The sequence below is a fragment of the Lacerta agilis genome, chromosome 8, assembly GCF_009819535.1.
Source record: "Lacerta agilis isolate rLacAgi1 chromosome 8, rLacAgi1.pri, whole genome shotgun sequence".
Lineage (NCBI taxonomy): Eukaryota > Metazoa > Chordata > Lepidosauria > Squamata > Lacertidae > Lacerta > Lacerta agilis.
Window position 1 is genome coordinate 23605815 of NC_046319.1, and position 27470 is coordinate 23633284.

Genomic DNA, 27470 nt, shown 5'->3' on the forward strand with positions numbered 1-27470 from the left:
CTCATTTTATATCCAGTTCTGCTGGGCAAGGGTCTCGATGACGCCTCGCTGCTGTGGCCGGGGAAAGCACTCTGCATATGCTCAGAGGCACACTAGCTCGTCCACGCACCTCGCACGCAAACAAGGAGGCCCGAGCAGTGCAAAGCGATGCACTCTGCGTATGCTCAGAGGCGCTCACGTACCTCGCCTGCTCCTGAGACCCGAGTTCATCAGCAATGCAAAGTGGGGCTGTGCGCCTCCTCCTCGCCCGTGGGATGATTCATGGGGGCTGCAGAGTCAGCCTCCTGCGCCTCCCGGTGCGCCATCGCCATCTTCGGCCGGGACTACCGGTGGGAGCCGAGGGGAGCGGGGCGGGGAAGACAGACCGTCTCGGAAGTGCGCCCCCTCCCAGGCTAAAAGAGAGAACGGAGAGGGGAGGGGAAAGGAGCCATCCCTGGGGTGGAGACACAAACGCAGCTCCCCTCCCCGCGTGTCCAAAGCGCCTCGGCCAGGAGGCCCCCTCTCCACCCCCAGCAACAACCCCCCCCCCAGGCCCGATCCTGGACGAGCGCGGGGCGGAGGGGCGGCGAGAGGAGTCTAAGCATGCGCTTGCACGCCCCACCCCCGCCCAGCCCGGGCAGGCGGCGGCGGCGGCGGCGGCGAAGAGCGCGAGCGGCAGGCAGCGGCAGAAGGAGCGGCAGCAGCGAAGCGCCCGCTTGCAGCCCAGAGCTCTCGCAGGTAAGCCGCCCCGCGTGGAGCCAAGCCCCGAGGGCGCGTCACGCTGGCGCGCCAAGATGCTAGGGGGGTATGGATTCCGGTGGAGGGGGGGAGTTCCTTCAAACCCCCCACCTCGTGGTGTAGGGACGACACCCCCTTCCACCCTGCGGGGACACTCCCTTCCTTCCCCGTCCCCTTCCCCGGCAGCGCGCTCTTTGGGGGCCGCGGAGGGTGGGGTCTCTCCCCTTTGCAGCTGAAGACGGTGGGGGGAGCGACCTCCTTTTCAGCCCAGCCACCTAAGCTGCAAGGAATGCGACTCCCCCCTCCCTTTCCCCCTCCTCTCCCAAACCACCGCAAGTTTCTTTCTTCTCCGTCTAGATTTTACTAGGGGTGGGGTGGCGAGGATGAGCAGGCGCGCAAAGGACTCCTACCGGTAGTCTTTACTGCTAGTTCTCAAGGCGAAGCCTTTCTCTTTTGGTTCACCGCTGGGAGGCTCGACTATATGGGCCTTTGGCACGATCCAGCTGCTTCAGGGCTGGTCTTCAGGGTCTTCCATTCATCCCTCCCCGCTCTCTGTGAACCAGGCCTGCCACAGAGTCCATGCTCCTCTCACCTGCAGTACTCAATGTAAGATAATGATGATGATGATTGCTTTTGTTTGTTTGCAAACGGCCGATTTGGGCTGATTTCTGGCATTGGTCCTGATTCTGTAATCCTATTGCATTTTGTTGTAACTCTTCCGCCTTTGAGGCTGCAAAATTGGCATCTTCTACCCCATTTCCCTCCAGCTCTTTCTCCCAACCAGCCAGTTCCTCAGCTGACACTGGCTTAGGAAAGGAAGGGTGTGGGGGCCAAAGTAAATCCAGGGAGGGGACAACTGTGGGGGAGGGAGGGTCACTTAGTTGCCCTGATCCTTTGTTAAGACATTTTGCAAAGATGTCTCTGTTAGCATTGCGAAGAATTTCTGGAATTTGCTGAGGGCACCTGCTATCAATGTCTGAAAAGTCGCTGAAGCAGCCATAAACTCTTGTAGTTGCTCCTCCAAGAGGATGTTTTGTGTTCACCCAGCGAATGAGGGCTGTGTTACTTGATTGATGAATCAGTTAGTTTAATTAAGAGGGTTCCCAAACTGTGATCCCATATCTGAGAAGAACCAGCAGTTGTTCTTAGGACCTGGTGGTCCATTCAGAAGATGAGTGGGAAGGGCCAGTATTGACAGGGGGAAGGTTCGGCACTTGAGAGGAGTGGAGAAGATTAGCAGCAAAGTCAATGGGAGGCTAGAATTAAGACGTTTAATCTTGATTCAATTAATAATCATACAGCATCTAGTGCAGCTCATTACAATTGCTACAACAGGCATAAAAACCATTAAGGCCCTCAGCAATTTTCAAGTGGACTGTGAGTGGGGGGAGTTTGGGAGCCACTTGTCTAATAGATTGCAAGGTTCTGATTAACTTAAAAAAAACAATAGCACCAGATGCTCATGCGTAACTGTGTAATTCAAGTACTTAGAGACTTGATGATAGAGGCCACCTTAGCAATGCAAGAGGAACCCCCCCCCCCAGCTTGGTCAGGCCAGAAGCCCATCTAGTCTAGCATCCTCTTCTCATAGTGGCCAACCAAATGCCCTGCTGGGAAGTCCACAAACTGGACATGAGTGCAATGGTTGCTCTCCGTGCTTACAATACCCAGCCTCTGCTATTCAGAGATGTACTGCCTCCTGGATAACTCAGTTGGTTAGAGTGTGGTGTTGATAACACCAAGATTGCAGGTTTGATCCCCATATGGGACAGCTGCATCTTCCTGCATTGCAGGGGGTTGGATTTGATGATCCTTAGGGTCCCTTTCCACTCTACCATCCTGTGACAGCAGAGGCAAGCATAGCCATTGCGGCCAATAGCCTCCTCCTCTATTTATTTGTCGAATCCTCATCTAAAGCCATCCAAGTTGGTGGTCATCTCTACACCTTGTCAGAGTGGATTTCTTAAGAGCATAAGACAAACCTTGATGATGGCTCAGACCAGATGGTCTTATCCAGCGTGGTCTTATGCAGTGGCCAACCAGAAGCCTCGCAGTCAGGACCTGAGCTCAGCAGCACTCTCCTCACTCGTGCTTCTGGGCAACTGGTGCTCAGAGATGGACTGCCTCTGAACATGAAGGTTCCATATGGCCACCATGGATGATGGGGACAGAAGAAGAAGCCCCATAGTCAGGCCAATGGCCCGTCTAGTTCAGTGTTGTCCGCACTGACTGGCAGGAGCAGTGTAGGTTCCACCAGGCCTCCCTGGAGATTGAACCAGGGACGTTCTGCATGCAGAGCAGATGCTCTGCCACTGACCTTGGTGCTTTTGTCTAACAGCCACCAACAGACCCCTCTCATGGAAGAGTAGAACTGGTTTCTTCCTCGCCTTCTCTCCTGGAGGGAAGGAAATGCTCTTACTCATAAACAGAATGATCCGTGGGTTAAAGCACATGCAATTCACTGGCTAGGCTTTCAACTGGATGTTGAAGTCCATGGAATTTCAGGTGTTTTCTGTAGTGCATGTGATGCATTAATTGGTTTCTTTTCCTTCATATACCATCCTGACCCTAAAGTCCAGTGCACAATACTAAAAATGCAATCGATAAGTGTTGTTGTTCAGTCGTTCAGTCGTGTCCGACTCTTCGTGACCCCATGGACCAGAGCACGGTGGCACGCCTATCCTTCACTGCCTCTCGCAGTTTGGCCAAACTCATGTTAGTAGCTTCGAGAACACTGTCCAACCATCTCATCCTCTGTCGTCCCCTTCTCCTTGTGCCCTCCATCTGGAGAAGGAACTGGCAAGCCACTCCAGTATCCCTGCCAAGAAATCTCCATGGACAAAGACAACAGGCATATAAATTGATAAGTAGAACACCTAAAAACTGCATTTTTCCTTTAAAAAAGCAATACAACAAGGCTACATAGTGCAAGAAATGTTGAATCCAAGGTCAATAAAAGTGTGGGGGACAGCCACTCTTCAGGGGAAGGAATTTCACATATGTATAATATTTAATAATAATAATAATAATAATAATAATAATAATAATAATAAATTTAATTTGGTACCCTGCCCATCTGACTGGGCTGCTTCAGTCACTCTGGGTATGGTTGTGTGAGACGGACGGCTGAAATCTCTTTAAATTTCAACACTGTGTGATGGAAGTGCATTTGCACCGGGTGTGTTCTTGAGGGAGGGGGCAGCGAAGAAGAAGGGTCTCCACGCCCCTTCCAGGTTTCATACTGATAACCACTGAGTCACGACTGCCATATCAAATTAAACGGGCCTGGATCCAAAAGCACACATCCAATTGCTTCAGGAAAAAGGACAACACTCTCCCATGTCTTGATACCCTACAATAAAAAGCAGCCCTCGTCTTTCTTGGTCACGCTCTAGTGTGACCAAGTAAACGGCCTCCGGGATGGTGCTGTTCAGAGATGAGCCCCTTTTAAGATTCCAGGCTGCCTGGTGAGCATGAACTCGCTCCAGAGGTGACATGTGTGGCTGTAAGAAGTGGGTGTCCCCAATGAGTGTATTCAGCTCCTCCCCCAGGGATGCGCCCCTTAATTTCCTTCCCGTGGCACCTTGGGAGGACAGTAAGGTGCTGTGCTCAGGGACAGCACAGTGACTTTTCCAGCTACCAATAAAGACCCCTCAGGCAGTTCCACCCCATGGGGTTCTAGCAATGTGTAAACCCTCCCTCACCCACCCCGGCAGGCACTTTGGTTCTGAATGAAAAGGAGAAAATAGCTACAGCGATTGCTCTTTCCAACCCCAACAGCCATTTAAACCCTCAAAAAGAAGGCAGTTGAAGCTGACTTGCTGACACCCACCCACACACCCGGGGACCCTGGTTTGCTTTGGCATTCGCTGTTTGGGCTTGGTTTGCGATTCTCCCGCAGCAGAGGAATCCCCCCACACCTTTTTAAAGAACTGCGGATAAACTTCCCGCCACATATTGCTGTGAAGGGCTTGCACTAGATGAACCTTGGAGTCTCTTCCAACACTACAGTCCTATGAATATGGCCTCCTTGCTTCTCACTTCCTGCCAGCGGTTCATCTCAGAGTGCCTGGGGCAGTGCATCTAACCTGGCATCATCAACCAGGAGGGGTGAACAGGTCTCCCTCCTTCCTTCCCTCCCCAAATCTCCTGGAATCTGACTTCCCTTCCCAGGAAGGGTCAGAGCTACTGTTAAATCGTGCCAGGCAAGGGGTTGCACTAGATGGCCCTAGGGTCCCTTCCAACTCTACAATTCTATGGTTCTGCGCTTGTTGATAATCTTAAAGCCACTGTGTGGTCGTAGGACCACAGGAAGCTGCCTTATGCTGAGTCAGAGCATTGCTCCATCGAGCTCAGTATTGTCTACCCTGACTGGCAGCAGTGACTCTCCAGAGTATCAGGTAGGGGATATTTCTCTGCCCAACCTGGAGACGCCAGGGACTGAACCTTCTGCATGCAAAGCAGATGTTCTGCCACAGAGATAAAGTCTCCCTGCTAAAAAATAAAGTAAGGTCCTCATCCTCATGGTTTTGAATAAAGTGCCGAATTAAATAGGATCGCTGGTCTATCCAGCTCAGTTCAGACTCTCCAGTGTTTCAGGCAGAGAGTCTCTCCCAGCCCTGCCTTGAGGTGCCATTGAGGACTGAACCAAGGACCTTCTGCATTCAAGACAGATGCTCTACTAATGAGCTATGGCCCTTCCCCAAAAGCACTCCCCCTGTCCAGTTTTGAGCATTGATTTGCCTACCTATATTATTATTATTATTATTATTATTATTACAGTCTTATTCTGAAAAAAGAGGCCTCAAGCCAGGTAGAAACTAATCTAGATAATCTGTTTTGATGCAGGTTTTGCCACTGAAGCATATTGTCCGAAAATGCAGTACTGGGGACTTGCAGAAAATTAATTAGTTAAGATCAAGCAGTGCAAGTGAGGGCTTTTTGTGTGTGTGGAGATCCCACTGCTGTTTCTTTCAAGCTTCGCTGGTGTTCCTCCCTCTCTTAAGGAGGCATTTATCACCCTCGCTGCCCACTCAGCCAGCCCTGCCTCCGGCTGCCCTGTGAGCATCCAAGAGGGAGTGATTTATCAGCGCTGTGTCTTGCAAATTGGTTGCAGCAGGCCACTGTGCCATCTCTCCCCACCACCACACCGCCCCCCCCCAACAATCTTCCCCGAGGGCCCAGATGTAAGAAAAAGGCCTTTTACAACTTGGAAGAGCTCTGCTGGATTTGGTGGGGTGTGTTTGTCATTTTCTGCCCTAACCCTTCTTCTTTAACCTCGGAGCTGAGAAAATGCTCTGTGGGTCTCAAAAACTCGCCCTTCGTTTTGTGATTGATTTGTCTGCTTTACTTGCGGCTGCTGACAGAGGGAATTTGAAGCTGTCTCCACCTGGGTTTTTCCCTGGTGGGATTATAGAATTGTAGGGTTGGAAGGGACCCCAAAGGACCATCTAGTCCAGCCCCCTGCAATGCAGGAATCACAGCTGAAGAATCCCTGACAAATGGCCACCCAACCTCTGTTTACAAGCCTCCAAGGAAGGAGAGGTCACCGCCTTCTGTCCCACTGTCCGACAGTCAGAAAGTTCTTCCTAATGTAAATTGGACAGTGAGATCATGGCCAGACTAAAATATTTTGCTGCCTGAGGCGGAGCAGTAAGTGTCACTATACACTCATACATGGTGCACAGTGTCTCTGAGCATGTGCAGAGTTGACTTTCAGGGCTCATTTCTTTTCAGATCTGTAGGTAGATCAAACATTATATCTATGCTACTACCCCCTCCCCTTCTTCCCATAGGACCACAGATGAGGCAGGAGCTGAATGTTTGCTCTAAAGGGCAGCATATCCTTCAGGTTTATATATCTTCCCTTCCCTCTATTATTATTATTAGTAGTAGTAGTAGTAGTAGCAGCAGCAGCAGCAGCATTAGTATTATTTTGCTGTGCTTGCAGAGCAGCTGGGTGCCTTACAAACCACTGCCTCTATGTGCTCCGGAGACCTAAAAAAAAAAAAAAAAAAGTTTAAATAATATGTACATAATTGACTGTTCTTGCCAATAGATTGTGTGTGTGGATTGGACCCTTTGCCCACCCCCTAGAAATGCATGTTGGCACCCTATAATTCAGTCGGCCCTGACAGCACTGCTTCACTCCCCCACAACCTCTGAAAGTCAGCCTCTGCTTGCATCTATATACATATACATATATACATATACATGTGTGTGTGTGTGTGTGTGTGTGTGTGACTCCGATCTGCACCCTGAGTATCTTCTGCAGGAGCCCATTTCCACCCTTTGGCTTGGTGGGGGAGAGGGGAGTCAGCACCAATACCCATCCACCCCCCTCCCCCATGCATTGCAGTGGGTGGACTAGATGAGCCTTGGGGTCCCCTCCAAACTCTACAATTGTATGATTCTAAAAGACACCCCAGCCCAAAGCAGCCGGCAGCCTGGGCTCTCGAAAACTGCCTGTCTGCAATTCCCAGGGCTTGTTAAGTCAGGACGGACCCTGAATGGATCACTTATTGACGAGGAGTAAATGCTTTATTTGATTTCTGCTAAAGAGTTGTTTGCGAGGGTAGCAATGGCTCTCTTGATTCGAGCGGGTGTGCAACTGGCACAACTGATCCGGTGCAGAAATGGGTGTGTGTGTGTGTGTGTGTGTGCGCGCACTGCTGGTTGCTCTTTTGGCACTGCACTCATCTGGCTCCAAGTTATAAAGAGTGACAGCATTTGAAATAGTTGCCAGAGCAGAATTCTGCCCAAGACTCTGTTTCCACAGGGAAGGAGAACATAAGGAGAAAAGAAGAGCCTTCTTGAGGCAGGGCTGAGCCATCATGGCTAGTAGAGCCTTATCCTCCAATAATATGTCTAAATCCCTTTTGAAGCCACCTAGATCTCAAAGCCCAGGTGGGTTTGTATGGAAGAATATGGCCCTACCGATAGCCTTGACCTAAGTCAAAAAGGGCTTTATAACCAGCTCTGTTGAATTGTGCCCAGAAACAATGGTTTCTTCAAACACTTCAAAATGCAGTCCATTCACTTCACTTACTTTTTTATATTTTGAATTTGAATTTCTATATGTCTAGCCCCCTTGTGGATTTCTTTTTAGATCAGGTAGGAGGGAAATAAATGTTCCGGCATGTGAATGAATGAATGCCAGTGGTTGTGGTGCTTTCTCCAGGTCCCTGCCCCCAAGGACTTTACAGTCTAGAATTCAACACACAGTCAGCAAAAGAGGAAGAAGAGGGAAGCAGAGGCACAAGCGAAGAGGGTGCATTATTTTGATTGCAGGTGCTTGGGTTACTTGCAGTGGGGAATCAAGGACAGCTTCTGCAAGTTGAAAGGCTGCCAAGAAGCCGCTGTGGTACTGGGCCAAGAAATTTCCAACCTGCTCCTCAGCTCTTCCTAAGTAAGTCCCTCCATTTTGGACCCTACACCCTGTCTACTAAAACCCACAGAAGAACTGCTACCCTCAGAAGTGGACCTCAATCAAGACTCTCTCCAGTGAGCAGCGAGGGGCTGGGAGAGTATTCCCGTTTGTTTGTTTGTTTGTTTGTTTGTTTGTTTGTTTGTTTGTTTGTTTCTGTGCCATCCTTCATCTGAGCACCACAGGGCGGTTTACAATATAAAAACCACGAAAACACATAACATAGTAACAAATAAAAACAATAGCCTCACACAGTTTAAAAGTCGAAACAAAATAGAAAATTCTTTCCAGTAGCACCTTAGAGACCAACTGAGTTTGTTCTTGGTATGAGCTTTCGTGTGCATGCACACTTCTTCAGATACCATGCACACGAAAGCTCATACCAAGAACAAACTCAGTTGGTCTCTAAGGTACTACTGGAAAGAATTTTCTATTTTGTTTAGACTATGGCAGACCAACACGGCTACCCACCTGTAACAGTTTAAAAGGCAATTGGTTGTCTAATTAGTCAAAGGCTTGGGAGAAGAGGAATGTTTTCACTTGGTGCCTAATGATACGAAACGAAGGTGACAAGCAAGTCTCCCCTTGGGAGAACATTCCACAAGTGGGGGGCCACTGCAGAAAAGGCCCGCTCTCATGTTGCCACAATCCAGGCCTCTCGTGGAGGAGGCACATGAACAAGGTTCTCATGATGATCACAGGGTCCGGGTTGGTTCCTAGGGCAGGCATAGGCAAACTCAGCCCTCCAGATGTTTTGAGACTACAATTCCCCTCACCCCTGACCACTGGTCCCGTTAGCTAGGGATGATGGGAATTGTAGTCCCCAAACAGCTGGAGGGCCGAGTTTGCCTATGCCTGTCCTAGGGGAAGAGGTGGTCCTTAAGGTATTGTGGTCCTGAGCCGTTTAAGGATTTACAGCCAGGTTGCTTCTTTGCTGACCGTCGCCTTTCGCAAGCCTGTGGCCCTTCAGATATTTGTGAACTATAACTCCCATCAGCCAGAGCCAGCTTAGCCCGATGGTCAGGGATGATGGGAGTGGTAGTCCAAAATGTCTGGAAAGCACAAGATTGGAGAAGGCTGCTCTAGAAGGAGCCAGCTACTCCAGATGTTAACCCTTTAGATGCCAGATGCGGCTCTCAGAGAGGGTGAAGAACTCTCCAGGCTGGTCTGTAAAAGCTTAGCAGGTGCTCCAGGCTAGTGCTGAGGCAACTTGTCTCCTGTATGGTTGCTGGCTGTGGTCCTGAAAGCATGGTGAAAATCTCTGGGCCGATACCTGCAGTGCTGTCCATGGTGCTGAATCTGCCCTAGTCCAGATTAGCACCAGCGTGGTCTTGATCCCTCTCACCTGAGCCATTGTCTAGCTGGGGTGATGGAATCCCCAGTGAACAGGATCAGAGCAGACCTGGGAAAGACCCTGGGGAGCTGGTATTAGCTTGAGAGGGCAGTATTGCACTTTTTAATTCTGGTTGCTTCATCTCAAAAAGGAAATTGTAGAATTGGAAAAAGGTTCAGAAAAGGGCCATCAAAATGACCAAGGGGCTGGAGCAACTTCCATTCATGAAAAAAGATTGCTGTGTTTGGGACTTTTTAGTTTAGAGAAAAGGTGAATAAGAGGAGACATGATAGGTGTTCAGATAACTATGCATGGCTTGGAGAAAGTAGATAAAGAAACGCTTTCCTTCCACTCTGATAACACAATAATTTGTGTGCATCCAATGAAGCTGGATGTTGGAACATTCTGGACAGATGGAAGAAATGACTTCTTCACACAGTGCATAGTTAAACTATGGAACTCTCTACCACAGGATTAGCCAAATTCATTGCTCCTAGCCATTGTGGCTCGGCTCTGCCTCCACAGTTGGAAGCAGCAATGCTTTCAAATACCAGTTGCCGGAAACCGCAGGAGGGGAGAGTGCTCTTGTGCTCAGATCCTGCTTCCTGGTTTCCCTTTGGGGCATCTGGTTGCTGCACTAGATGGACCAGGGGCCTGATCCTGCAGGCTCTTTTAATGGGCTAACAGCCTCACTTTGTGCAGGGGAGCTGCCTCTGCTCTGTATGCTTTTCCTAGTAGTGCAGAGCTGCAGCGATGCAACAACTTATTACCTTGTGAACACAGAGCCTCCTAGAAGTGTTCAAATGTTGGCACTTTGCCAGCAGCAGGGACCGAACCGTTCCCTCCCCCCGCCCCGCCCCTGGAGAGGCCCATTGCCATTAACGGGAATCGCTGCTCTGAACCGAAAGAGCCCACCTCCCCTTTCCTGCCCCAGCCAAAACGCTCTGCAAACCTCTCGCCTGGCCCCTCTTGCTCTAATTATTATTTTTTGTAATTGCCAATTCCCCAGTCACAAAAGGCAGCCCCGTACAGTGCCAGCCAGGGTATGAATTATATTTCTGGAGAGCGCGAAAGATCCATTATTCACCAAAGAGGCATAATAATAATTCCCCGGGTGCTTGCTTGAATGCCATGCACTTAATCACCCAGGCAAGCTATTTGGGGGCTCGATGACGCTTTGCCCCCACATGGTGCCTGCGATTCCATTTCAATTACACTAGGCGTGCAGACGTGTTTTGAACACAGAGGCGAGGCCAAGGTGCCTGAGAGATGCCCGAGGTTGGCTGCCTGCTTTTTTTTTTTTAGCTTCCTCTTGAGCAACAGCTGGGTTCTCTGCTTCAGGGTTGCGCTGTTGGAGGGGAAGGGGAGAGAACCACAAACCTACAGCTGTGCAACCTGTAAGGGACAGTTCCTGAACAAGCTGTTAAAATGAAGGGGGGGGGGCAGAAACTCCACACAATTGAAATTCTGCCAGAGCTTAGGATAAAAAAAATATAAAAATCAATAAATTCCATTTCCAGTGCTAGACCTTATCTTCAGAACATGTGAACTCTTAATGAGCCCCAGAGGATGTGCAGAGTGCCTATTGCTCACAGCACAGTGGTACTAAGCAGTCCTCTCCAACATATTGAATTGCAGGGCAAGGTGTCCTGCTCCAGGAGTCCCAGAGTCCCAGCAGAAAGAGCAGGGAAGGAACAAGCTGTTACGGGCAGAGGTAGCCAGTGGGATGTTGTTGACTCTCAGCAGTCCCAGCATGACCAGCGGTCTGGGGTGGTGGGAGTTGGGAGTCCAGCATCGTATGGGAGGGGCGCCATACTGGTTACCACTGCTTGAGGCCATCGTGACTAGCAGCCATCGATCGCCCTCCCCTCCATGAATTTGCTCAATCCTCTTTTAAAGCCATTTGGGTTTGTGGCCATCACAGCCCCCTGTGGGAGTGAGTTCCACAGTTCATGTGCTGCATGAAGAGGTTCTTTACCTTTACCTCTCCTGAATCTTCCGACATTCAGCTGCTTCAAGGTCCAAAAGGATTTTAGCCGATCAGTTTGTCAGCTAACCATTGCCACCCAGGGTAGCTTTTCTGGCTGGGGCCGATTTATTTATTGCATTGAAAGCCCACCTTTTCCTCCAAGGAGCTTGCAGTGTCATACGCGGCACTCCCCCTCTTCAGTTCATTCCCACCACAACTCTGCGAGGTAGGCTAGGCTGAGAGGCTGCGACTGCCCCAAGGTCAACCCGCTGGGCTTCATGGCCATGTGGAGAAAAATAGTGGGATCTAAATGCAATTAATAATGATGATGGTGATGGCGGATTGGGGCAAGGGAGAGTCTTCTTTTCCAGGTAGAATTGATAGAGTCATAGAATTGGTCGTCTAGTCCAACCCCCTGCAAGGAAGGAATCTTTTGCCCGACGTGGGGCTCAAACCCGTGACTCTTGAGGTTAAGTGTCTCGTGCTCTACTGACTGAGCTATACAGACAGTTTGCTCGCAAGGCGTCTATTTAAAGCCTGTGGTTCATAGTCTCTCTTTTTAAACCCCGCCGGGTCTTTGCACCACCAGCACCACCCACTCTGCAGGGACAGCATAAATAAATACGTGGGGTGCCTGCCATCGTAAGTCTCGCTGCTACTTAACGGAAGTGTTGTGGGGGGGGTGTTGGCGGGTGCACTTTGCACCTGAACTGTATGTAGCCCAAGAAAACTACCGGGCTATATTTATCTCCTTGGTGTTGGATGGGTTGCCATGGCAGTCAACGAAGAGAGAGGTGTCAATGGGGGGGGGTTAGCAAAGGAAGCCTGCCGAATTCCTCCACAGAGCTACCCATACACTTCCCCCCCCTTTACACTGCAAGTCTGAGTTATTTTTAGCCAGCTTCTCTCACATCCAGCAGGTAGCCGAATCCTTCCTCTCCCTCATCCTGCTCATCTCTGAGATGGGATGCCCTCAAAAGCGGATGTTCCACTGCTAGACTAGATGGTGATGCTGTCCCAAGTGTTGCTCCAAGGAAGGGAAATGGATGTCATAAGGAAATAAGAAGAGCGCGCTGGATCAGGCCACTGGCCCATCTAGTCCAGCATCACCAGGTACCTATTCTGGGGAAACCCAGGAGCCAGGACCTGAGCACAAGAGCACTCTGCCTTCCAGCAACAGGTATCCAACTGTGGAGGCATAGCATAGCCATCATGTTTAGGGGCTGCTTTTAAAGCCATCCAAGTCAGAGGCTATCGCCGCCTCCTGCAGGAGAGCGTTCAGAACCATGAGGACTAGCATCCTACTTTATTTTTAGGGGCGTGGCCATAGCTCAGCAGTAGAGCATCTGCTTTGCATACTGAAGGGTCAATCCCTGGCATCTGGCATCATCTTCATGTAGGGTTGGGAGAGACCTCCGGCTTTGAACCCCAGTCTGTGTTGACAGTGCTGAGCGAGATGGAGCAGTGGTCTAATGCAGTCTTAAGGCCAGGGGCGTCGTAGGGTGGGGGCGGTGGGGGCGGGCCGCCCCTCGTGCCGCCCCTAGGCGGGTGTGTGCGGTGCTGCTGCTCCCGGGGTGACGGAGGGTGCGGCGGCGCGTCCCACCACTCCCATGCGCCGCCGCTCCCTCCATCACCCCGGGAGCAGCAGCGCTGCACGGACGAGGCTCCCGAAGTGGCGGCCCGGCATACCCCAGGGGCGGGGGTGTCGCTGCGCGCGTGTGCGTCATGACGCACACGCAGCGATGCCCCGCCCCCTGGGATGCCGGGCCGCCGCTTCCGGAGCTTCGGTGGGCTGCAAAGAGCTCCGAAGCCGCAGCCTGGCAGCCCTTTGCGCTATGGCAGCGGCTTCGGGGCTCTTTGTAGCCCGCCGATGCCCCCAAGCCCCCGCCCGGCATACCCCAGGGGCGGGGGCGTCGCTGCGCGCGCGTGCGTCATGACGCACATGCAGCGATGCCCCGCCCCCGTGGATGCCGGGCCGTTGCCGCGCGCGTGTGCGTCATGACGTCATGACGCGTGCGCGCCCCGCGATGCCCCGCCCCCCAGGGGTGCCCCTTGGCTTCCCGCCCCGGGCAGCCAAGGGGCTAGGAACGCCCCTGCTTAAGGCCAGTTGCTAGGAACCCTTTTGAGTTCTGCTGGTGCAGAAATGAGAGTGCTTGAGCCTTGAGACAGTTGCTCAAACAATGGGAGTTTTGCAAGAAAAGGAATGCAGTCAAGGGTTGGGCTCACCGTGTTCAGGGTCAGCTGTGAGGCAGGAGAACTGATAATGGAGTTTGTCCTGAGGGCCAGCATGGTGGATTCTTCCAGGAACAGCATATGCCTTTTGACCCAGCAGGGTGAGCAGCTGTCTGTCTGCAGCAAACAGCCAAGCGCTCCCAGGAGGAAACGGCACCATTCCTTTTTCGCCCCCAGCCTTGCTCCTTGGGAATCGTGCACAGAGAAAAAATGTAAAATAAATAGCAAAAGACATATTTCATTAAGTCTTGCTTAGAGCTGCAGGAGGCTTTGCAGATTAAATATTAAATCGCACCCTGACAGATAATGTCACATCCTGAAGGTCGAAGGAGCATTTCTGGTTTTTTAAAGCAAAAGATGGGAAAGAAGTGGAAAAATGTAAATGTTAACAAAACAAAAAAAACCAGCCTCTTAATCTGGTGTGCATATACTGTGAGGAGGTGGTGATAATCTGCCTTAGAGCCAGTTCTTGACAACCTTTCCCACTGTCTACTGCTCTGCTCTCAGCATTCTGTCACACTCTAGTGTGACCAAGAAAAGGGTGGAGCTAGGCAGATGAAAGGGGGTGGTTGCTGTGTAGAGTTGGGCTGGCTGAGTTCTCCATGGGTGGGAACTCAGGCCTGGGGCAGGGGTCATGAAAGTTGGTGTGGTGTAGTGGTTAGAGCATCAGGTTAGGACCTGAGAGAGATCCGGGTTCAAAACTCAAGTCAGCTCACTGGGTGGCCTTGGGCCAGTCACTGAGAGCACCTCAAAGGGCTGTTGTGAGGATTAAATGGGGGGGGGGGGAGAACTATGTGCCCCATCCTATATAGCAGGCTTATATAGGAAAGCTGCAAGCAAGGCCCAAGTACAAGAGCAACATTCTCCCCTCCCATGGCTTCCAGCAACTGGCATTCAGAAGCATGACTTCCTCCAAACAGGGAGGCAGAGCATAGCCATCGTGGCTAGTAGCCATTGGTAGTAAGAGAGCCCTGCAGGATCAGGCTAGTGGCCCATCTAGTCCACAATGGCAACCCAGATGCCCCCAATGGGAAACCAGCCAGAGGGACAGGAGTGCAACAGCACTCTGCCTACCTGCGATTCCCAGTAACTGCTGTCCAAGCTTTGCTTACTCAGTACGTTCTGGAAGAGTTAGAGTCATAGAGTCAAGGAAGTGTAGAGCTGGATGGGACCCCAAGAGTCATCTAGTCCAACCCCCTGCAACGCTGTTGTATGGGAATGTTCCCGACTGTTCTCTCACCTGTAGTCTGAACTGTTCTGCCACGTTATTCAGATGCCTCCCTGCAGTGGTCATGGACCCCAACAGGAATCCAAAATGATGGGCATTTTGTCTGTTTGGTAAGGTGCTTGGCAGCTGATTTGGTGCTCTGATCATTCCTCCTTGACCACCTTTGTTGAAGATCCCCTGGAGCAGAAGTTTTTTTTTTTGTTTTCTTTCAGCCAGACAGAATAATAAGTAGACCCTTTGAAGGGCCAAGCCAAGATTGGGGATTTGGAAGCGGATCAGGACCAGGTTGCCAAAGCTCAATGGAGGCAGCATCAAGGGTGGAGATTTCAGCAAAATGCTGAAATGCAAAATGCTGGAATGCTAAGAGCAAGCTTTAAAGGTAGCGCCCCCCCCCCCCGCAGACAGCACCCCTTAGTAAACAAGCTTTCCTCATTTCGGCTGCTTCAAAGGTCTTTTTGCTAGCAATGCGTTTGACTTCAGGAGCATGTATTCAAGGACTGTCAGCTGATGAATTGGGCCTTGCGCTGTGTACTGGGGGAGTGGGCAGCAATGTTCAAGTGGGTTGACTCAGTGGCCTGCGTATTTGGATGCTCCTTGGGGGCCGTGGCCATGGTGGAGGAGGCTGCCTGGCTGAGCTGGTGCACTTCAGAATTTAGCACTCCACCATTATCTTACGCTCACCTAGGCCGCAGGAAGTGGGCACTGGCTCTGGGGCAGAGCATCTTGCTTGGCAAGGCCAAGATCCCTGGTTCGGTCCCCAGCATCTCCCAATAAAAAAGGAGAGTAGAGGCTACTGGCATGGGGGGGACTAATAGCTTGGCTCGATATAAGGGCAGCACACTCCATTTCCAGCCATCATGACTCCAAGCATTGGGCTGCCGGCTGCTAGCTGTCTAACATGGGGGTAGTGGGCTTTGCATCGTGCCTCAAAAACATGGGTGCCGAGAGCTGTGGAAGTGAGTTCCACAGTTTAACTATGCCTTCAAATACTGGGAACCACAGGAGGGGAGATGGTTGTCATGCCTGGGTCCACTGCAAGAAGAAGATGGTGGACTAGATGGGTTTAATCCAGCCGGTTCTTCCTGTGTTTTGTTCCTTCTCTGTTTGAGCCTTGCAATCCAGCAGAATGTGAATTTCACGCAAACCTTTTGCATGCGGCAATGCTCTCTTTGTTTCCTAAGCTGTCTCTTGTTTCCCTTCCAGAACCATGAGCCATAGGACCACCGCGGGTGCTGCTTCCCCATCGGTCCTTGGGTGGGATCCCCCCACTTCCCTGATGCACCCTTGATGGCCCCGGCCCGCTTGTAGGATGCATCTCCTCCCCTCCTTCTTCCTGGTACGTCATCCTCACCTGGCCTCGCCAGATGGCCACTCCTCCCTCCGCCATGGATGACGAGCAGACCTTGAACAGGAATGCCGTGGCTTGGCTGGTTTGCTCAGGGCTCTCTGTCCTGGCCAACGCCTGGGGGATCCTCAGTGTGAGCGCCAAGCAGAAGAAATGGAAGCCCCTGGAGTTCCTCATCTGCACACTGGCCGGGACGCACATCCTTAACATTGCCATTCCCATCACCATATACTCAGTCGTCCAGCTCCGCCGGCAAAACTCCGACTACCAGTGGAGCGAGGGCCTCTGCAAAGTCTTCGTTTCCACCTTCTACACCTTGACGCTGGTCACCTGCTTCTCAGTCACCTCCCTCTCCTACCACCGGATGTGGATGGTCCGCTGGCCGGTGAACTACAGGCAAGTCCCGTCTCTGGATGAGTCCCACAGTGGTTGCAGAATCATAGAATTGTAGAGTGGAGAGGAACACCCCAAGGGTCATCTGGTCCAACCCCTGCAGTGTAGGAATTACAGCTAGGGAAGGGCTTTCACCATGGAAGCTTCAGCAAGCTTGTCTTCTGTTGCTCCAGAGAGGAGGACCCAAACCAATGGATCCAAATGACAAGGAAGGAAGTTCTGACTATAAACATTTGGAAGAGCTTTCTGACGGCAGGAGCTGTTCAGCAGTGAAATGGATGACCTTAGAAGGTGGTGGACTCACCTTCACTGGAGGTTTTTGAACAGGTTGGATGGGCATCTGCCGCAAAAAAAGGTTTCCCAAACTTGGGTCTCCAGCTGCTTTTGGACTACAACTCCCATCATCCACTAATCCTGCTAGCTAGGGATGATGGGAGTCCATCAACAACTGGAGACCCAAGCTTGAGAAACCTTGTGCCAGAGGTTCTTTTGCTGCGATTCCTGCACTCCAGGGGGGGTTGGACAAGATGACCCTTGGTGTACCTCCCAACTCTACAATTCTAGGATTGTACAGTGGTACCCCGCTAGACGAATGCCTCGCAAGACGAAAAACTCGCTAGACGAAGGCATTCGTCTAGCGGAAGGCTGCCCCGCAAGACGAAAAAGTCTATGGGGCTGCCTCGCAAGACGAAAAATTTTCGTCTTTTTTTTTCCGTTTTGCGGAGCGCGGCTGTCATTGCCGCTCCGCAAGACGAAAAACCCGCTAGACGAAAATTTTCGCAGAACGAATTATTTTCGTCTAGCGGGGCACCACTGTATGGTCGCCATCGCCAAACAGGCCTGGGATAATCTGTTTCACTTTCAGCCGAAAGGATACGGAGAATGTGGCTTTGTCCTAAGGGGAGGTGTCTTTTTTCCTCCCCTCTCTAGGTTAAGCAACACCAAGAAGCAAGCGGTCCACACCATCATGGGTATCTGGATGGTGTCCTTCATCCTCTCCACGCTGCCGGCCGTGGGCTGGCATGACACCACGGAGCGCTTCTACGACATGGACTGCCGCTTCATCGTCACCGAGATTGGCTTGGGCTTTGGTGTCTGCTTCCTGCTCCTGATCAGCGGGAGTGTGATCATGGGCGTGGTATGCGTGGCCATCGCCCTCTTCCAAACTTTCTCCATCCAGGCGGGCAACAATATCGACAAGAACAAATTCAACGTCCCCACCATTGTGGTGGAGGACGCTCAAGGCAAGAGGCGCTCGTCCATTGATGGCTCGGAACCCATTAAGACTTCTTTGCAGATCACCTATCTGATCGCGGGGATCGTTTTCATCTACGACTTCCTCATGGGCTTTCCTATACTGGTGAGTGTGGTTGCAATTGCTAGTGGTACTAAGTTTTCCAGGGTCTCTGCAACAGAAAGGGCTTGCAAAGAGCTCTTTCCAAACCAATTGAAAGGGCAGGGAAATGGCAAATGCAATCCCATGTAAACAAGTGTAAACTGATGCACGTTGGAGAAAAAAAATCTTACCTTTATCTATACGTTCTGAACTGGCGGTGATGGACCAGGCATGAGACACGAGTGTAGTAAATAGCTGAATGAAAATGTCGACCCAGTGTGCAGTGGCTGTGAAAAAGGCAAATTCCCTTCCACATAGCATTAGGAAAGGAATTGAAAAGAAAACAGCCAGTATTAATAATGTATACCATGAATACGGTATACAATCCTAGGGCAGCACTGTGTTTGGAATGCCCTGCACAGTTCTGGTTGCCTTGCCTCAAAGAGGAAAAGGTTCAGGAAAGGGCAACCAGAACTATCAAGGAGAAAGGAAATGTAGTTTTTAATGGTGCTGAGAGTTGTTAGGAGAGCCCCATATCCCCCTCACCTACCTACAATTCTCAGGGTGCTTTAATGATCAAACTCTCATCACAGGGGACTTTGGGAATTGCAGTTCAGTAAAGGGAGTGGGGCTCTCCTCACAACTCTCACCAGTCTCAGAAAACTACACTATGCAGGATGCTTTGGGGAAAGCCCTGACTGTTTACAGTGGTATGATGCAGGTTTAATGTACAGTGCAGATGGGACTACACACACACACACACACAGAGAGAGAGAGAGAGAGAGAGAGAGAGAGAGAGAGAGAGAGAGAGACTTCCAGGTGTTCTTGGTCTCCCAACTCTCATCAACTTTGGCCGTCATCCTTAACTATCAGGGAAGATGGGAGTTGGTCCCCAATAACATCAGGAGGGCGCTAGGTTGGGGAATGTTGAGCAGTCCCCCCAGATGATATTGTCTGACCCTCCCAAGGCAGGAGGAGCCTCCTGAGACCTGAAGGGCACCGGGCAGAGCAACCTGGTGTGACAGATCAATAGGCTGATGCCCAGAACCAGGCTAACTTGCAAGCAAGAAATGCCAAAATGGTTACCATACCTTCCCCTCTGCTAGAGAACCCGAGTTTTCAAACAAAATGGGTCCCCTGATGGCTCTTACCAGTGCCAACAAGGGACCTGTGTGTGTCCCTCTCTGGAAACCGAGGTACGTTTCAGGCACATCTACCCTAGTTAGCAAGCATTGCGAGGCCCCTGGATTGCTGGGGCTTTCATTTCCTCCCTTATTTGATAAAGCAAGCCCTGAGGAGCACGTGGTTCCTCCTCCACTCCCTTGGAAAACAGCCCGCCTGCCAAGACTGAATTCCAAGCCTCCCACAGTCCCCCTTCCCAGGACCTCCCTGCAGCCCACTGAGACAGCTCTGGCTAAACATAGCCGCTGTTGCCTCGCCATCGGCTGGAAACCAAGAAAAGGCATCGCGGAGGCTGGACCCCAACGAGGAGAAGCCTTATGTTCCGGTGCCCCATGTCCTGGCTTGTTCTTATCTCTCTGGCATCACGCCCGATGCCTGCCAAGAGTTTCTAATCAGTTTCCAGAACAATAAGCAGCATCTTCCAGCTCTCCCAATTAATCCAGATGAATCGTTTTATTAGAGGATGGTTGCCAGTCAAGGTGCAGGCAGCGAAGCTGTTTGTATATGATTCCTTTGGAAATCAGGAGCATGCAAGGGGAAACAGAACAAACAATGGCAGGAAGCAGCATGTAGCCAAGCACGCAAGTCCTTTCCATGGAAGGTCAGTGGCAGATCAAAGTCCAATGAATCAATACTGAGATAGGCTGATCAGGGCAGAGCTGGTTTTTCCTCATGTGGGGCCAGCCAATCATCACTGCAGAGTTGGAAGGGGCCCCCAAGGACAGGGAAAAGCACCCCCCCCATAACACTAGAACTCGTTGCCGTCCAGTGAAGCTCAGTGTTGAAAAATTCAAGACAGATCAAATAAAGGACTTACTCACTCAGTGTGCAGTTTTAAACTATGGAACTCCCTCCTGCAGGAGGCAATGAGGGCCACCAACTTGGATGGCTTTAAAAGAGAATCAGACAGATTCATGTAAGGGTGGGCTATCACTGGCTACTAGCCGTGACGGCTCTGCTCTGCTGCCACATTTGGGTGCAACAATGCTTCCGAATACCAGTTGCCGGCAGCTAAAGGAGGGCGGGGGGGGGGTGTTCTTGTGCTTGGGTCCTGCTTGCTGGTTCCCCACTCAGCCAAGGTGGGAACAGGATACTGGACTAGGTGGGCCATTGGCCTGATCCAGCAGGCTGTTTCTCATGTTGTAATGTAAACCCAATATAGGCAGATGAGTTCCTATCAGCCACTGGGATTCTTTTTTCCTTTTGTGTCTGCCAGGATTCCTTTGAATAACCCGCTAGGTGGCAGACCTCTGAAGACTAATCCGTAACATAGTGAGTTGGAGGCTGGCTAAACAGTGGCTTGCTAAGCTCCCCCCCCCCATTGGACTACCGGTATGCCCAGATTTGAAGTGGGGATTTGGGGATCCACAGCATCTTGGCTTCTTAGCCAAGAAGCCACACTTCCTCTCCTTGTTTGGAAAGCAAAGGGAAAGTCATTGACATAAAACAGAGAGAACCCAATGTGTGTCTACTTTATTTCTTTGGCGCCCAAACTTTCCCCAAACTAAGTAACTAGCTGCCTTCCTCCCTAGCTGATCTCTGGTGCTTTTTTAAAAGAGGGTTAAACCTAACAGGATTGACCGGATTTTAGCTGCCAAGGTGGTGGGGGCTGGACAGCAACAGAATTTCTTTTCAGATTGCTCATTCCCTGGAGGCCAGGAGGGAGGGGGAAAGGATGTACAGTTTGAGCGGCTGGAAAGAACTCTGTGTTCCTTTGATGTGTGTGCTTGGAAAAGGTGCTGGGCCTCAAGGGAAGAACTGGGGTGGGAGAATCTCTGCTGCAGTTTACACCCTAAAAGACAGAGTGGAATTCAGCAGATCACTCCTCTTTCATCTCTAAAACTCATACAACTGCGGATGGCCGTGCTGTCCACCCTCAAGCAGTCAGCCTGCTCTGAGGTCACAGCCACCTTGGGCTGCCATTGGCTTAGCTGCTCCGATGTCATGGAAGAGCTCTCTTGGCTTGGGCATCACAGTGAAGGGAGTGTTGCTGAGATGTTAACCTTAAGGGGGTCTCTGAGCAAACATTACTAAGTGGAATGTTTGCAGGTTTTCTCTCCGTATCCTGATTTTGGGCTTTCAGAAGAGACTTTGCGAATCAGTTGAGTGGAACGGGGCCTAGCAATGGAAATGGATAGAGGACTCTTCCTGTGTGTAGATGTGATATCTGAGCCATCAGGGGTTCATCTTAGTCAATGGAGAACAAACCCTGCCTTTTTAAAGAGTCCTCTTTGGACTGTGGAATCTCTGTGAGCTTGCTGTTGTTATTAGACTACTAGGGACTGCTGCCTCTGTTCCCTTGTAACTGGCTCCCATCAGCAGTCTGGCTGCAGCATTCTGGAACAGCTGAAGCTCCCTTTGCAAAGGCACCCCCACATTGAGCATGTTAGAGTAGTCCACAGTATAAGAGAGACAGAGATTAAGCTATGGTCACCCAGTGAAATGTCTGGTGGGATGGGGATTTAAACTGGGATTCCACACCTCATCCACCCACACCTCTCCAGCAATCTAACCACTATGCCATACTCCCTCCGCCCACATGGCTGCAAAATTTGCAAACGTATGGCAGCTGCAGCAGGAGGGGGGGTAGGATGTGTCTGATTGGGGAGTGGGGGCTGCTCTTCTTGGAAGCATCATTCTGCAGCTCTTCCTTCCTCCGTTCCTTTTTGTTTATAAAAATGGAAATGAGGTTCTCCTCCTTCCCACTCACCCACCCGCAAACCGACATCCTCCCTCATGTACTTCAAGCCTGATTCACTGCCACGGCTCTGTTCTGCTGAGAGACATTACGCACTCAATTTATAAAGATCAAATTAAGTTAATTTGAATTTGGCTTGCACTGGGGGTGTTAATGAAACATTGATTAACAGTGGGGGAAACCTCTGTTTTCTAGCCTTGATTGATATAAATGTTCACGTGTTCCAGTTTTGGCTCCCTTCCCATCTACCCTCACCACCCTCACCCTTCTGGCCCCCAATTTAAATTCAAATATATTATTAATTGGATGGCTTTGCATTGGACAGGCTGAATGTCCGTGCAGCGATTATGAGTCTCCAGACAGGGCTGAGGCTGACAAAAAGGAAATGTGCTCCACTGGGGAAAGAAAAGGCTTTTTGCAGCGAGACTTCGATGCTAAATGGTGGAATGAGTCCCTTCCCTTTTGGAATAAATAAAAAATAAAATAAAAAATGAATTTAAATGCCTTCCTTATGTATTGTGTCGCCACCACATACCTCTGTCTCAGTTGAGACTGTAAGCTCTTTGGGGCAGGAACCTTTCCCTGGATTTCAGAATTCTGCCCAGGCCACGCCCCCTTACTGACCACGCCCTCTTTGACTGCTTCTGCCTAGCTGGGAAAGGGCCACAGCTCAGTAGCAGAGCCATCTGCATTGCACGCAGAAGTTCCCAACTTCAATTCCCAGCTCCACAGAAAAAGTTGGGAGAGAATGTCTTAGAGGGAGCCTGCCAGTCCATGTAGGCTATGCTGAACAAGACCGACTCGACAGACTCCATCCATGTGTCATTGGTGACGCCTCTTGCTTGTTTGGATGGAGAAGAGAGAGGTTTGCTCCTGTGTAGAAACCTGTTTCCTTTTGTACAGCAGGAAGGTACGTACCTTTGCACAGGATGTGCCTTCTGTACAAAGGGAAGTGTCGCGTCTCTCGTGGCACTGGGACTTGTGAACATCCGATGAAGCTGCAAGATCCAGGACAGGTGAAAGAAAGTCCTTCTTTGTTAGGCTATGCAGCTCACTCCCACAGGAGGCAGGGTTGACCACCCACTTGGATGGCTTTCAAAGAGGATTGGACAGATTCGTGGAGGAGGAAGAGGAGGCTATCCATGATTACTAGCCATAATGGCTATGCTCTGCCACCACAGTGAGAGGCAGTCATGTTACTGAATACCGGCTGCTGAAAACCACAGGAGGAGAAAGTGCTGCCCTTGTGCTTGGGTCCCGCTTGTTGGTTTCACACAGGCATCTGGTTGGCCACACTTAGACCAGGATACTGAACTAGATGGGCCTCCCAAGTTGGCCTGGTCCAGCCGAAACCTTATGTTGCTACGCCAATCTGCTCAGTCATCTGCCTTCTTTCACATTTCCTCTTGAAACTGTCACCAGATGCAGGCTGTTCTGGAGCTCCACCATCAGCTTGCACTCCACTTAAGATCATAAGAAGAGCCTGCTGGATCAGGCGCCTGATCCAGTCCATCCTCCTGTTCTCGCAGGTGCTCCAAAGGGAAACCAGCAACCCCTCCAGTGGTTTCCAGCAACTGGTTTTTTCAGAAGCATTGTTGCATCTAACTTAGGCAGAGCATAGTAGCCATCAATAGCCCACTCCTCCATGAATTGGTCTTATTCTCTCGTAAAACCACCACTGCCTCCTGCAGGAGGGAGTGCTGCATTTCCACTATGTGCTGCGTGAAGGACTTTAAAAAACAACAACCCACAAACCTATACTTATACCCTTCCTATTTTCTGTGAAACTCAAGTCAGGGTCTATGGGGGTCCCAGGCAGGCAGGCGCCCATCCAAGCCCTGACCAGCCTGAGACCAGCTAAGGTTCCACAATGCGTCTGCACTAGATATGCCACCAGCCAATGTGCCCACTGCCCACCGTGAGAGTCTTGAGGGCCTGTTAGGAGCCCCCCACCGATGAACCTGGTGCCTTGTCCTGCAGGTGGTGAGCTTTGCCAGCTTGAAGTCAGACGTGGCCTACAACTGGATGATCCTCTGCGTCCTCTGGTGCTCGGTGATCCAGTCCCTCCTGCTCCCGCTTTTCCTCTGGGCTTGTGACCGCTACCGAGCAGACATCAAGTCCGTCTGGGAGAAGTGTGTGGCTGTCATGTCCAATGACGATGTCGGGGAAGGTGAGTGGTGATTGGTTTTTTTTGGGGGGGGGGAGTCCCATGAATTCTGGAGATAGGGGGCATTTGGCCAGGCCAGGCCACTCCTGGGCACCGTGTCCTTCCTACATGAACAGAGGACAGTATCTTGGTTGAACCTCAGTCCTCCTCAGTTGCAAGGCTGATGTTTGGGAGCAGTAGGAAATGATGGACGAGACCAGGAAGAAACCATGGCAGCCAGCAAATGCATTCCATGTGCCCCTCCTGGCCCAAGTGAATTGTAGAATCGGAAGGGACTCAAAGGGTGAGTTAATCCAGCTCCCTGCAGTGCAGTTATATCTGTCCGCATTCATCCCTGCCCTCCAGCATAGTCTATCTGTTAATGTCCTAGTGAGCATTCAGGTGGAATGCTGACTCTACCTACCCTTCCATGTATTCCCCATAACGTGTTTTATTTACGGTGTTTGTGGAATTTATATATTTCACTTGGGTGTAAAAAAAAACCCAAGACCTCAAAGCGGTTTACGAAAAGGAAGAAAGCAATAAGAATTACCAGTGAAAACAGTTTAATAAAGGTAGCCACTACTTAAAACGTTCAGAAAAGAATTCAAATCGGCAATTAAAAAATGGATCGGAGCGCATGCCAACATCCTACATAACTGGACAGGCTTGCCTCAACAAAACAGGTGCTGGAAAGAGTCTGGCGAAGGAGACTGCCTGGTATCAATAGGCAGGGAGTTCCAAAGTCCTGCCACACAATGTGAAAGAGGAGAAACTTGCTGTTTACTCCCCCCCCCCCAAAAAAAAGAAATTGGAGAGGTGGGCTTTGACATCTTGGAGGAGTGGGTCCTGCATGGCTGTGGCCCCGACCCCTTCATCCAAAGTTCTTAGCAGTGGACCCCACCCCACCCTTTTTAATGCAGCTTTGCTTCCTCTGGGACTGCAGAAAACAGCCTGGACGGCGTGATCCATACAGACCTGGTGTACGAGCGGCCCTACGATTACAACTTTGCTGGGGACGCCCTGACCTTGGACCACATTTCCAAATACGACCTCTCGGCCCTGGAGAGGGGCCTCCCCCAAGCCTACCCTACAAAGCCTCCCCCAGAGGACAAGATGCAGTATCTGCAGGTAAGGGAGGGGAATACAGGGAGCTGCCTTAAAATACCGAGTCAAATCACACGCCCACCTAGATCAGTAACACCTCCACTGACTGGCAGCAGGTCTCCGAGCTTTTGGACAGGGAATCTTTTCCAGCTTTACTGGGCTCTTCTGGATGGGAAGCAGGTGCTCTAACCAGTGAGCTGCAGAGGGTTTGAGTAGCAGCCCAGCAAACAGGAGAAGTAAAAAGTGTAACTGCTTTCTACCACCTACCAGGGAGAAGAATGGGGGGAAGGTTATCATATAATTGTCAAGTTGGAAGGGATGGTGCTGCTCTGCCCCTCCTTCCACCCCACACAAGGCCCATTTCTCCCCTCCGGCTGCTTTTCACTTTCAGCTGTCTTTAAAAAAAAAACATGCATCCATCTCCAAGTCCCAGTTCCCATCTGCTGAGCTGCTGTCAACTATGGATGGTGTGAAAAGGAGCCCAGAAACATTAGAGGTGTCACGTCACAGCTTACTTTTCGTGGATTGAGACTGCTCAGTCCCGGAGTTAAGTTCCATTCACCTACTTCAGAGCAAACATGCATAGGATAGGGTTTCCTAGAAACATAGGAAGGGACCACGGGGGTCATCTAGTCCAACCCCAGCAATGCAGGAATCTTTTGCCCAATGTGGGGCTCGAACACACAACTCTGAGATTAAGAGTCTCATGCTCTAACGACTGAGAGATGTACAGTTCCCAGAATTCTCTGGTGGGAGGACATGACTGTTTATAAAGTGGAATAATGGTTCAAATGTGTTGCCTTGCACAGCTCCAATAACTCTTTCTAAGGCACCTGCCAGAGAAATTGTGAAACAGGGGTGGCTAACCTGTGGGTGCTCCAGGGTCACATTCACACCTTCCATATAAAGCACTATGATACCACTTTAAACAGTCATGACTTCCCCTGAAGAATTCTGTGAAGGGTAGTTTGTAAAAGGTGATGAGAGCTTGTTAGGAGGTCCCTTCCATTCCTCTCACAGAACTACAATTCCCAGAGTTGTGAAACGGCCAATCCCTCTCCACAGGGAGTTGTAGCAAAGTGAGGAGAATAGGGGCCTACAAACAACTCTCTGCCCCTTTCCCAGAATTCCTTGGGAGAAGCCATGACTGTTCTAAGTGGTATCACAGTGCTTCAATGGTACGGTGTGAATGTGGCCTTTGAGGGCCCTTGACCCCAGCGCAGAGGCGGCAGTCACTCTGAAGCTTCTCCGTTCCTCCTCCCCCAGGTCCCCCCCACCCGGCGCTTCTCCCACGACGAAACGGACATTTGGACGACGAGCCAGATCTCAGCCTACCTCCAGCACTGGGGGGCCAGCGGGGACATGGCCGCCAGCCTGGCCCAGCTCCTCCTCCCGCGGGGCCACAGCTACGAGCGCCGGAGGAGCAGCAGCAGCCTCCTGTCCTACCAAGAGGAAGGGCAGCACCCACACCGCAGGCGCCGGAAGTCCGCCGAGAGCACCTTGTCCCTCAGGCCTTTCCCTCCGGAAGACTACTACAAGGGCGGTGGCGGCGGCGGCGGTGGGGGGCCTGGAGGCTACAGGTGCTTCAGCAAGGAGGAAGGGGTGAACTTCATCGACACCAGCCCCCTGCCCAGCCACAGGAAGGGCCCTCTGCGCTCTGCGTCCGTCTCCCTCATCCCAGACACGTTCCGGCACTGCTCAGCCACCCACGCCAACTTCCCCTTGACCACTTTCGAGCGGGAACCTCAGGGCTTTCGGCGCCTCTCGGCCCAAGGCCGGGGGTGCTCCCTGACTGTCCCGGGGCCTTTCCTGGCTCAGGAGGATGCCAAGAACTTCTTCCCTAAAGGCAGCGCCGGCACGCCATGCCTGGAGCAGATCCGCATCCAGCTGTACGAGGCTCCCGAGGAACGCCCGGCCAGCAGCTGCTGCTCCGAGCCGGAGGGCTTCCGGACAGGCCTCAGCCCTTCCTGGGGGGGCCAGGAGGAGCTCCGGAAGGGCGGGAGCAAGGGCAGCACCAGCAGCTTCCTGAGCACGCCCTCAGCCTCCTCCGGTTACGCCACGTACCACTCGGATTCCATGGGTTCAAGCTCCTAGAAGCATAAAGCACCAGAAGCCACTGGCGGCTCCCGTTGTTTTCTCTTTCTCTCGGGAAAAGTCTCCTCCTCTTTGTGGTCCAGGTTTTTGTTGTTTATTTAAAGAGGACTGGGCACAGCACCAAAGAAACCAAAACTCCAGCCTCTTTTGCAAAAAAAGCAGGAGGATGGAGGAGGAGGAGGGCGGCCAGGACAATTTGAGGACTCGGGAGCTGCAGCGGAGCAGCTTGGAGACCCATGTCCCTCAGACCTCGGCAGTAGAAGG

The 27470-nt window shown here is 51.3% G+C and overlaps 1 protein-coding gene across 1 annotated transcript; it reads left to right on the plus strand.

Annotated features, from left to right (window-relative positions):
• Nucleotides 1-519: 519 nt before the first annotated feature.
• On the plus strand, nt 520-27374 carry GPR153 (G protein-coupled receptor 153). Its single transcript, XM_033156555.1, has 6 exons — nt 520-717; nt 16109-16646; nt 17574-18003; nt 23840-24029; nt 24952-25136; nt 26379-27374. The coding sequence occupies exons 2-6, from the start codon at nt 16270-16272 to the stop codon at nt 27204-27206; spliced, it is 2010 nt and encodes a 669-aa protein (XP_033012446.1). The 5' UTR covers nt 520-717; nt 16109-16269; the 3' UTR covers nt 27207-27374.
• The last annotated feature ends 96 nt before the right edge of the window (nt 27375-27470 follow it).